At 31.8% G+C, this 13,656-nt stretch overlaps 1 protein-coding gene across 2 annotated transcripts in view; it reads right to left on the bottom strand.

Moving 5' to 3' along the window:
- Positions 1 to 13,075, bottom strand: part of LOC100367405 (ARF GTPase-activating protein GIT2-like) — a 43,900-nt gene extending 30,825 nt beyond the window's left edge. For both annotated transcript variants that reach the window (XM_085491033.1, XM_085491034.1), the window contains exon 1: positions 12,883 to 13,075. In XM_085491033.1, coding sequence (XP_085347159.1) covers positions 12,883 to 12,943 — 61 coding nt within the window. In that variant the 5' untranslated portion in view covers positions 12,944 to 13,075. The remainder of the gene's footprint in view (positions 1 to 12,882) is intronic.
- Between the last annotated feature and the right edge of the window lie 581 nt (positions 13,076 to 13,656).

Raw genomic sequence — 13,656 nt, 5'->3', positions numbered from 1 at the left:
AAAAACAATTTTAGTTCATGGAAACCGCACAAGTTGCATATATCAACAGATCTCTGGATTGGACGATGGGAAACAAGAGACATTCGAGTATAGAAACAATATGAACGAATCCGGGTTTTGGTAACTGACATAGATGTATATGTAAATTACAATGAATTTTTACATGTATGCATTCATTAAACATAATGTGGTGCCAGCAATAAATCAGTCTGCTACAAGTCCGTTGTTTTCAAAAAATGTTCACTTTTTTTAACGAACCCATATTTGTAACTCCACTTTCTCAAAATATTTTTTTTGTCAAAATACTTTAAAAAACTATAAAAATAAAAAACAAATAATTATTTAAAAACCTAATAGTTCATTTTGAATATAGTAGTAGGATATCTAGGTTGCTTGCTTGGAAGATTTTCAGTCAAAATTTGTTAAAATATTCAATACATTGTGAAAAAGATTTCTGTATTATAATCATCATAAATATCATATTATCTATGGCTTTATATTTCCAGAGCAGTTTACTCAGTGTTTCCCACTCTATTATTTAAGAGTTCCGGAATTTCAAAAAAAATAATGGATAACGAACATAATGAATGAAGTTCTATTATCAGACCTACCAGTAATATTGAAATATAGGATATCAGGAAATGGTCTTGACGATACGGATCTCTTGTTCAGGAAAACTACAATGGTTACAAATCGACTTTTACGAGTGTAATGATTACTATTTCATTTGACCAAAAATCTTTGAAATGTACCAAAAGCATCCATTGTAAATAGTGAAACATACATTATTGAGCATGTCTCAGAGTTTTTTTTTTATTATTCCACGACACGCAGTGAATTATTCATAATAAGGATAGCACACGTCATTTCCTTCCCGTAAATTGAACCACTTTTTAATTGTCATGAAATATAAACCAACATGAATTTTAAAACTCAATGTCTCAACAGAATATCAAAAGCTACTAAAAATATTGCTTAGCCATAAATCTTTTTTAATAAAACTCACTCAAATGGACTACATAAAACTTAACAAAGATTATAATTATTTTAATTAACATTAATTTACATAAAATTCTGAAAAAAAATGTGACATTATGAGGTGTGTTTCAAATACCTAAATATGATAAATTCGTAAATATACTTTTTCTCACCGTATTTCGGCTGATACTGTGTTTTGTTATGACAAGCTGCCATGCTGTAGTCTAAATCTCATTTTAGCAAAAATATAAACAATCTGATTGATAATATAACTAGTTTTGAGAAAGAGTTCATAATAATACATCAGTGCCAGTGAACTGGTACGCAAATATGAATCTAAAACCCTTGCATATTTTAACTTTGTATGATTTTCATAGAATCTTCATCATATTCGATTTCGTCCATACATGTACATGTTTCATTTGTCATGGTAATTTTGACGAGTTTAAACCTCTTTGATAATATCAAGTCTATTTGTTGGCTCACATTATTGTACATGCTCTGTTGCTTATTGTAACAGATTCCTTTGGTCCAAATGCATATTTTTTCCCGCCAAAATTTTGCTGTCACATTTTTATATAATTTTTTTGTTAATTTTGCACCAAAAAAAAAAAAACATTTCTTATCAGAAATTCTTCATAAAAAGTTTTAAAGAAATACTGAAAATAATTTTATTTCATTTATTTTGTGGAAATTGTAAAAATTGACTTAAAATTACAGCACATTAGAATTTCATATAGACAATACACTGTATATACTTGGCATGGGACTCACATTGACACGACGCAGCACGACTGCGACCGGGGCACCCATAACAACAAAATAATGTAAAGCATATACGAAACACACAACATTAATAAGGTTTTATGATGCTTTAATTAAAATAAATTATTAATCATCTCAAAACTGAGACAGAATGTACATTAATAATAAAAACATTTTGTGCGAGACAAAGTTTTGTGAATTTTGCAAGTCCATGAAAATTTTGCTGGGGTTCCATGAGTATCAGCGAATTAAGGCTACAATTATAACCAGCATTTATTTGACATGGTCAGTTCATTCAACTTGACAGAGGAAGCAATTTTTTAAACATTCCATCATTCGATCATTAATTATTTATACATCGCTCATTTGGAAAAAAAAGGTGAAACTTTTATATTTTGTGATGTGGAAAAACAAATTGATGGATAAAATATAAATGGATTGCAGCTATCAGAGTCTAACGTGTCTAACAAATTCCTAATTTAATTTACATACATTTTTATGTTTCAGAGATTTAAAAAACAAGGATTGGTAAAAGTTGTTTTTTAAAATCGATGCAAAAGCGTGATTATTTATACTTTAGTTTAAAACATCACAAAACGTTTTTTATTTTAATTTTTTATTAACATTGCAATTTTCTTTCATTTTTTTCAGAAAAAAATTTCAACTCATGCTTGTGAAGATCAGACAAATAAATATTTCTAATTTTGGTAAAAAAAATTCACACATATTTATATATAAGGTGTGAATTAGGAAATGGGTTGGGCTGATGTCTCCTTAAAATGTCATACCTGAAAACATTTATAAATATTTTCAATTCTTAAATAAATCAGGGAAATATTCATCATATTGATGAATTTGAGTGGATTCTTTTGGTTTCATTTCTCAATTTTCTTAAATTTAACTCTTTTATTGTCACTGAAACATCGTAAAATGACACAGTGTTTTTTGCTCTATAAGTTGGACTATTGGGTGTGTCTTTGGTAAAATTAAGTCGTTTCAATGTTCAAGTATTTATATTATTAGTAGCTTAGGCGCTTACGTAAATTAGGCGTCTGGTCAAAATAAATCATATTTCAATACTATAAAACACTTTATTTTAGCTGGAGTTAATTTTCGCTGAAAAAGCATTTTGGATGTTTTGTATGGAATTTATTTTCACTGAATTATGATGAGTTAAATGTAAAATATGTGAAAAAGAGTATGTTTGCTGAATTTTATTTTCAATGTTTTATTCCTTTAGCAAAAATAATTAAAAACTTATTCCAAGTAAAAATAAAGTAATTTACTGTTAGTAAATGTGGTTCTTGTGCACTCCTAGCAGAGCATACATGATCTTGTATTTTATATTTCATACACCTGTGCCTAAATTAATTTTAGTCGCTTGATTATATTTGCATAATGTTATTTTTAGGTAATTCTTGACACAGGTTGTTTTTGATATAATTTATGACCAATTAAATTGACGTGAGAATAAAAATTACACGCATAAACATCTAATGAAAGCGAAAACAAGGATCACGACTTTCTTCCCCAGAGAATTATAAATTTTCAAATTCAAACAATGTTTTCTACTTCAAAGAAAAGAAAGTTATTCACTAATAATAAAAGTAAATGAAGCATAAAAGTGAAAAAATTTAAGAAAAATATATTATTTTATGTCAAAAAAGTTTCACTCCCTAATTATTTTATTTTTTTCATGTTTTCGACACTGATTGACAAAATAAAATGTATATTTAGAAAGTGCAAATTAAAAATTGAACATGTAGCAAAAATAAATTTTATATCATACACACATTTTTAATATTATTATTTTTATTTATTTTTTCTCATAAAATGTAACTCGTGACATGAAGAAGCAAAAAAAATACAAAGACAGTGAAGAAAGTTAACTGCTTCTAAAACTTAATGAAACATGGCGTGTTTCCCATCAGTGTATGCAGTTGGTTAATAACTCCCAGTATTCACAATCATCAAAACGTGAGAATTACCAACTGCCAAAAACAACATGTTGTTATAAGAAATGTGTTTTGCATCAGACCAGTTTTATTAGTATTTTTATTGTCAGTAAGTAGCAACAGATCGAAGCCTCTTTTGAAAAAAATAATGAACACAACAAACTACTATAATATTAGTGATCTAAAGAAACAGAACAAATTTTCAGTTCTGCGCGTACTATCCTCGTAATAATATCGTATTATTATTCAGTCAACATCCCCTGTCCCACCCCCATTTCACCCAACCCCCAAATTGCTGTATTTTAAAAAATACACAGTTAAAAGGGAACACAAAAACGGTAGTTTAAAATAATCCCCAAGTTAACGATTGTCTCGTCCCTCGGTACCACACATTCTCACGTCTTTGAACAAGGTGGTCAGGTCAAACTAACATGTCAGGTCAATCATAACATGGAAACAATTCACAAAAAAAAAAAAAAAATATCATGACTTTTTCCCACATTTTGTTTTCATTTCATGTTTACATTTCCTTGGGTGAAATAGAACAAGGCAGGAAACCAACGATCCATGGCCTTTAATCCTTAAAGACAGTTGATAATGTGTCATGTTCTTGTTAAGTGCGACTGTTATATGCACATGATAGTAGCATTTACGTAGACAAGTAAACAAAAATTATATTTATAGACAGACTAGCTAATGAAATCCTCAGCAACCGAGATATTATAAATTGTCCTAATTTTGAGAAAAATTAATCATATTTAATACAATTTTAGCATATACTATTAACTGAGGGGGAGGAGAAATGGATGTGAGGGTGGGTCAGTGGTGGCACACATCCCCCATTTGTTACTTATGCATGTATCCTACGATGCAATGCAAGTAATCATTCTGAACGTACATTTGTACACACCTCTACAGCCAGAAATTCTGCACCTATCCTGAGCAGTTCACAGAATACAGCAATATATGAAACTTGAAATCCACTAACAATTCCACTTACTGGATCATTAAAATACGGCTGCTGACATTTACCTAAGCGCATGTGCTACGAGTAGAGCAAATAAAGTAATTCAATTTTTAAGGTGCTAAAATAATTATTTTATTCATGGACTCAACAAAACTAACAGGGTTTATTAAGCAGCTGATGAATAAAGTAAATATAAAAATTGGTATGCTAAATCAAACTGTATAATTTTCAGATTGACATTGACCAAAGCTGTCATGTTCCATTACACCCAGCAATCAGGAACTGCATTTCAAATAAATTGTGAACCACCACACCGTGACAGGACAGCTGTATCACAATCCTACTTCAAATTACACTCAATGATCTTGTCTACTAGCTGTGACGTATGTGATCTAATTACATACACCTCCACACAAACACTAAAAACATTACCTAATTAAAGTCATAATCGTAAATTTCAAGAACATACATGTATTTATATTTGTTGCAGTACATTACAGTGGGTGGAGAAACCAATGAAAATACTGCCTTCACGACAGTCACAGGTGGACTGTCTATCCTATTTGATCACAAATATACGATACAGGTATACGTATATGCACATATACATGTACCAATGCAGACAACTATCAAATACCAAACTAGTACCAGACACTGTATAATACAGACAATATACCAGGTGCAAACAAATCTGTTTTAAAAACCACATATTTTCCTGAGCCACCTGCAATATAGGAAGCATTTCATCTTTTAATTTTTCTCATTGAAATTCCCCCCCACTCAGCCTGTTAAATAGAATTGTCCCTACAGTCTACACAATCAACTGATCAATGCCAGGTGCCTGTGTCACGTACATCAGATAGCAGATATCATGCACTTCAACGCTATCAAGACTGGCATCTCAATACTGCTTATGTTTATAGCACAATGTCTCGGGGCTTGTACTGCCACCTGGGAGATTCAGACATGCCTTAGTATTTGGCAAGTTAACATGCTAAACAATGCTATTTCCCTCCAAGCTAATTTCGGTTTCATGTAATTATGTTGGAAAATTCTAACCACATGTTTTGACGTCTCAATCTCAGCTCACACTAGTTTGCTAGGAGAGAGGGAATGAACACAATGAATTTCTTATTGCCGTGGTATTACCTGGCATACCTGGAAACTACCAGCAACTGAGTTTCTTTTTGAGTAATTCGAAATGTATAGCTAACATAGAAGGCTATTCCGAGCTGCATTATCTGGAAATGTACAGTAGGTGTAAGAAAGCTGCCAACATGGCAGATACTTTATTTCAAAATACTTCACAGAATGTTCATCAACTCACAGGCACATGTAACAAATCAAATTTGTTTTACACCACGATGGAGAATTATTGTCATTATCTAGCTTAAAAACAGACATACCGGTACTACTAAAGTAATCCTAGGAAAACATGATTATCATCGATCAGAGCAACGAAATAAATGTCTCACAGTAATTAACGTTCATCTCTATCAGTGAATAAAACAACGGTATCCATCTATCATGACAATTACTGTAAACGTATTAATTTCGCACAATGTTTGATATTTTGAACATATTCATCAAGTTTTTAACTTCACATACTTGTGTGTGTGAAACAATTTTTTCTGTTTTACTTGGATTTAATTTTATAGCCAATTTCACATATCAGCAAAAATAGTTAAACTAGAAACTTACATAAACGAGTTCACAGTACATGATTACGTGTATTGATTCACTCCTAAGAATTTCTGATTTCTTTTCAATCCCCAGTCCTGCATATAATCAGACTTCACATACAGCTGTACACAGACTGACTACAAAATTTACCGCTATCACGCTACCGGCAATGATTTATTTAATATGCATTGATTGCAATTATTATAATCAGTTAAATCAGATTCCCTGAAGGTTTTACTTTGGGAACAGCTCAATCTGCGCTCACATCTGTTCGTTTTAGGCACTATGCTTAAAACTACGAAATAAAACGATACAAACATAAAAATTAATCGTAAACTCAGCTCACCTGTCTCCAGCTACTATGGACAAAAACGGTCCCACTTTGAGGATGGTGAAATAAAAAATGGTTGCCATGGTTATTCATTTAAGGCTCTGTGTAACTACAGTTGTAAGTATAATACGGTAATAAATTAATGGTTTTTATTTCCTTTCAAGGTTCCCAAGTTTCAATAACTATTTCTAAATGTTGCCTGTAATGTAGTATTTGTCGCTCAATGAATTTTGTTGCTTTCATAGACTAATTTATTCTAATACTGGCAGTATAGTTTCAGTTTTTACGTAGTTATCACCTTTTTTTTAACTTTAAGTTTAGTATTTCAAGCATTAGGAGTTGTATACATGGGGAATAACAATTCATTTGGGAAAGAAATCAAGAGAGAAAATTCAAAAATACTGTAGACATACAAGCTGCTGTTTGCGATAGGTATTGAAATAAGGAATCATAAACTTCTAGTATTGTTTCATCCCGGGATAGAAGCTTCAATGACTAAAAAGATTTAAAAAGACTTAATCACTGTCAAATTAATTACTTTTTCAATTCTAATCTTCACAACTATGAGATTTTACAAGATCTTTACTCCAGCCTTCTGTCCTCCTCTGTCTTTCTCTGAACTAATATCTGCAAACGATCGTAATCAATTGCGAATTTGATATGTGGCTGGGCTCCTTGTTTCTTTAACAGGCTTTTGCAGCTAGCAACCCTCCAAGTCTCCAAATTTCACTTTAATTCTGGGCCATATTACCGGTAGGATGTCTTTCAACACTATACCCATATAAGACTTTGCTCCCATATAAGGATATGTCACATGACAATCCTATTACCAAGTATAGGATGTTGATGATGTAGAATTTGGGGAAAAAACTGTAATATCAAGCTATATTTAGTTCACACTAAGTACTTTATATCACATTGAAATTAACAAATTCATTAAAAATGTTAGTTAGCATAAATCTACATGTACTGACCTACGAATAGTACCGGTACAAAGCCTATTTTATTTCATGAAAATTCATATATATTCCAAAAAGGAATCATAGGGAAAAAAAATAAGTAATATGTACATGTACTAACATTTTTTGTGTTTAAATTGTAATAATGATCATAAAAAATAAATTGAAAAAAATAAGATAAAAGGATACCCGCCACTCCCTTTTAATTTTATTTTGAGACAAGCACACAATTCCAGTTTCGCTTATAATAACTATAACAGACTTCACAGGATTCTTTACAGAAAGCACCTTTGTAGTGATTAAAGTCGTGCTGCTGCAACTCAAAATTGAATAAAAATTGAATATTAGAATTTAATAGTATTTTCTTATAGAATCAAAGGTACTACAAATGGATTATTTTTTGCAATACGATAATTTGACAGAATTCATGGAAATAAAAATTCTAGATAGCCACCACATAATGTGTACTATCAATGTTTTTGGTGCAATATTTTGAAAATTTTTATGTATTTTTCCATAATTTCTGTCAGGCATAATTTCCCATTGAAAATAAGTCTTGATCATAATTTTCAAAATATTATAAAAATCATAAAAATTTTAATATTTTGTGAAATCTGACACAACTTGACTTTGCTATTCAAAGATCCTAAACAACACATTTACTACTACAACAGTTTGCGATTTCCAATGATTTGCAAAATTCACGGAACTTTGTCTCATGTAAAAAACAAAGTACAATCAACAGAATATGATTAGTGGAATTGATTACATAATAAAGTGTACTTGAACTTGGGGAATTTTTACTTGTTTTTCAAAATCCTATCACCTCCAGAAAACTGTACGTACGTAGTATGTTTGGCAAGTATTTTAAAATGTTAAATTTTAGTATAAACAACACACTATTCTACGGCTTCAACTGTAACGTTTCAAAAAAAGCTCCTTTTTAGTAAAAAGGTACATTGCCATCTAAAAGATTGAAGCCGTCAAATCACAATGCATTTACAAAACCATTGATACCGTTCATACTATTCAAGTGAGAAATACTTCTTGTTTTCAATCACCGTAGCAACACTCACAAGTAATTTGCAAAGCAATTTCAGAATTCTCAAAATAGAATTTCATTTTATATATTTGTACAATAGTGCATCACACGTATAACTCTTTTGCCCGTTTTGGAATTCATTACATTTTTTCGAATCAATATAAATTAATAATAAGAACGTGTATGTATGAATGTCGAATCAAGCGTAATTTACGAGGTGACGGAGTAACATTTTTGTAAAATTAGAAAAATAACTGCCATTATTACAAGGCAGTTTTCTGGAAATTGAAATTTGATAATGGGATAATAAAATGTTCAAATAATTATACAAGCTCTGTCAAGTATTCTGTCATGAGTGTTAAACATAACATGTTATTCACAGATCCAAAACATCCATTGCTACATACAAAGACAACTTGACCTCAATTTCAAAACACTTCAGTTGACCCACTTTTCAAGTACAATTAGATCACACAAAACATGTTTGTACAATTTAGCCCCAGGCAATTCAGATTCAGTTCAATGCTGTAAACATAATTATCACAATAATTTTTGAAAGCGTATGTATTTCACGTTCAGAACTTGAGCAGATTTTCCCCGAAGTGGAGTTTGACCTCTACAGGATGCAGGTTCGCACACTGCATGTGAAAGTACAGTACTATAATTGAGCGCTCCCTAGACAACAATGTACTGTAAAAATACTTTATTTTCGCTTGGAATTAATTTTCACTATTTTCACTGAAGGAATGATTCAGTGAAAATAAAATCCAGCGAATATACCTTTTTTTCCTATATTTTACATTCAACTTGTCAAAATCAGTAAAAATAAATTCAGTACAAAACACCCAAAAAAGTCTTTTCAGCGAAAATTAATTCCAGCTAAAATAAAGTATTTTACAGTACATATGCCACACTATAATTGAGATCTCCATAGACAACAATGTAACAAGTTGCAAAGTAGGGTTGGGCTTTTTATGCATCACAGACCAATGAGTCCTGTGTATCCAAAGTTTAGAATAATTGAAATAATCGGTTTTGAATTTTTTTTCAAATCAGTAAGTGAATTGTAAACATTATAATACATAAAGCATTATAGTCCTCTAGCTGCATTGTTTTCTATGTGGGTGTCATTCGATGAATACAACACAGTTATAAGAATCATTCATGTTCCTGTCTACCATTTTGGGATTGTTATTCACAGAAATCCCACTCCCAAAGAATTAGTTATTTATTTTTGGGTCACTATAGTGGTGTTCATGTGAGTGAACGATCAGGACCAAGTCAGAGCATGACGAAAAAAACTTAGAGTCAGTTCGAAATTCAACGCGTCCTAAGATTTGCTGCTCGAAAGCTCAACACGCACTGAAATCACATCCTTGGAGGTGAACTTAAGAGAATATAAACTGATTATTCAACAAAATTCTCAAGTTCAATTAAATTAAATTGCTTACATTGAAGGTTTGCGAAAAATAAGCATCAAAACATGAAACGCAAAAGACTTTTCGAGCAATATACGACTTGCAACTATTTTAATTTACAATTCATAACTTCTGATTTGTCAACTGATTTACACAAAGGGTGCCCAGACAACGATAGATAAGCATAAACCAGAGTTGGATGCAAAACCAGCTTAATTCAGTCAACTTGATTGAAATGTCTAATTTAATATTTGTAGGAGAAAAGAATTTTCACATGAATTTTTTTAGTTGAGTTAAACCCATTTTGTTTCAAATGCCATAATTATTACATTTTGGGAATTTTCTTGATTTTTTTTTATAACTTTGAACCATATACTATATAAGAATTTGGTTTAAAGGGGTCATATTGAATTTTTCAGAAGGTCACTCTAGATAAAAAATTTCCTACATTTTACGAAGCCAATGTGGCCAGCAAATGAACTATAAAACATGGCGCATTGCACAATCCTTCTAAAATGGTCATACACAACGTATTAGTCGCAGTTAATTTTGAACAGTTTCATCCAATGAGTTGCAAACACGTTAACAAGGCTACAATAATGTTTCCAATTATTGTTCAGATTATATATATTAAACAAATACATGTATAATACAAGTTTGGTCCAACCCTGAAATTGGTATTGGTATAATTCAAAATATTTTTAACAAGTATTATATTCTGTAAATTGCTTTGATTTGATATGAGATAAATTTTCGTGAATTTCGTGAGTCAATGAAAATTGTGAAACTATGTGAAACTGTGATAATTTCTCTGGTTTACCTAAGATGCAGATGTGTAAATGTCATAAAATTCTGAAACCCTGAGAATATTTCTATAAGTGCAAATTTAAAACGGCTTACATATGGTGGAATAAATAAATATATTCGTCTATTTGGCTAGTATTTATTCTTTGTTTTAGAACACATTACACCTGATCCTAGTGCTTAGGAAAAATAAAAGAATACATATCCTTTCTAATAATTGATATGACTTAGATGAGGTTAGACACCAAAAAAAAAAAAATTACAATTTGGACACTTTCTACAATTTTGTGTTTTTTGTCCAAATTCACTTTCAGTGCTAGTAGGTCTTGGACATTACACATTAGCCATTTCTAGATCTATACACATGTACACATGTATTAATGTCTCATTATAACTAGTGCCGACACTATTGATGAAATGTCTGCTGTGAGACAAAGCAAATGTAGTAGGGGACATATTTTATGAGTGATAAATCTGTTCAAAATTATTCCCACACAAATACACATTGCTAATATGTACAGTAAAAACATTGATATGCAATATGTGCACTGATGATAGTTGAAAAACAAGATAATAACTATAATTTCAACCATAATTGGCAGAGTTTGTTACAACAATACAAAGACTATAATCAGATTTGTCACTGAAATGTTACAATAACCGCAGTATAGTATTGCTTTCAATCATCCCAAGGGATATCATTTTATGATTGACAGGCACGAACCAAGCACGTCCCTAGACAACAATACATCAAATATTACCGGTAACCCACCTGACTTCACTGACAGCAGTGGATTTCAAAACAAACCACAGCTGAAACTGAAATTCATTGACATGTTTCATTATGGAACTATTTTTTTTTTTTTTTTTTTTTACAGTTGAACAACTTTCGCAATTCTCTGAGAAGAAATCATGCTAAATTTCGATGCAGGTGATGCTTTGCCGTAACTCGAGCGAGGTTATTGATTGAACACTATTGCTTGCAAATGAGGGGGTTTTATAAACTCATTAACGACCCACTCACGAGAGAGATGTCTGAGATGGCTATTACGCTTTCAGAACAGATTGCGAGGTCCTGCACATAAATTGCATGCATAATCTAGGTATGGTTTGCTTTGCTTCGGAAGCATGTGTAGCTGCAACTGCACCAGGCATATAAAAGAATACCTGAGATCAATTTGGTCCTTCTGGTTTTAAAACTTAGATGAAAACAATCAGAATTAGGATTAGGATCAGAGGTACAATGGTAAGTCTTTCCCAGATTCATCAGTTGTAATCACTATATTATAAAATCAATATTTCAATCACCCGCAATTTTTCATAAACATAGATCCAAATGTGTTTTAATAGCAAAGTTAACAGAGGAGTGTGGGGTGTGAAAATCACTTAAATTTTACAAATCATGTAAGAAATGTAACAATTAATAATTAGTTTTTATATGATATATATAAAATTATTTCCATTCAGACTACTAGTATTTCATATTTCGTTAATAACGAGCGAGTAAGAAACTTTGAATACCAATACCTATTAAATAATAACCTCTGTACAAAAACAAAGGAGCAAAATATACCAAACTATTATTATATCCCTAAATTGATAGACTACTTCCAGGATACGGTTTCGGTTGATTTGTGGTTTCTGTTAATTTTTTTTTTTTTTAGTTTCCACTTTTATTACTAAGTGATGACGGCAAGTCCCACCCATCCATACAGGAAACCCCCTACCCATCTTACCGGGTGAATACTTTTTGAAGCGCGAGTTTATGGATTTTACTTCCGACCTATCACCTACATTTTTGTGGTATTTAGCGGTTGCTTTATTAAATAGTAACGATTTTATCACTGATCATGACTTTACCATGCTGTTAGCCGTTTTTTTTTCCTCCGGGTTCTGGGAGACTCTTAATGGTACTAATCTCGTATCTAACATTGAATCGATCACGGTCACATTATTGTTTACATCACAGAGTTCACTTACCCGGAGCTCCACAATCAGCGCAAACTTCTCCCGGTGTTCGCTGTTTTCCCCTCATAGCCATAGTTTACTTAGAGAAAACGACAGCAGAGGAATCCTGATACCGGCGATCTTATCGAACAAAATACAGTGAAAGAAATGGCTGTCAAAAGCAGGAAGTCACTTCCCCCTGCGTCTGGTTCCAAAATGGCCGCTGTATATCTGACTGCGCATACTCAGTTGAATGCCTTATTGGAAACCCCGCCCACTACTTCCGCATTCACGTAAACTATTCAAAACTGCCCTAAGCGGTGGCGTCCTTGTCCAAGAACCGCAACGGATTACGTAGAACTTATTGTATACTAGTATCCTACCGCCGTTATATAATATGTTAAAATTCGAATAAACAAAAATATAAATATTTACTGTTAGTAGTCACTGAGTGGTCTTGAAAAGTTCCACAGAATATTTAAAACTTTGAAAAACTATAAAGATTACAGAAGTGTTTTGTTACTTATGGTGAATCATCAATGCGTTATTCAATTGTACGATACAATATTTGATAGGCAATTGAAACGAATGGAATAGATAGGCAATTGAAACGTATGGAATAGAGTAGTGGATTATCAGGGGGGGGGGGGGTCATAGTAGTACTCGTTCACGTGTCCAAGACTATTTTAATTTAAAAAAAAAAAATATTTTCAGGTGTGCACCACTCGAAGACTTTTTTTCCTGTACCGATTTTGTGTTATACATATACTTCCGGGAGGTTATATTACCATGCATCAAAAATACAAG

This window comes from Saccoglossus kowalevskii, chromosome 16 (assembly GCF_978046115.1).
Source record: "Saccoglossus kowalevskii chromosome 16, keSacKowa6.1, whole genome shotgun sequence".
Taxonomy (NCBI): Eukaryota; Metazoa; Hemichordata; class Enteropneusta; family Harrimaniidae; genus Saccoglossus; species Saccoglossus kowalevskii.
The sequence above is the reverse complement of the archived record's forward strand: the minus strand, read 5'-3'. Positions and strand labels throughout refer to the sequence as shown.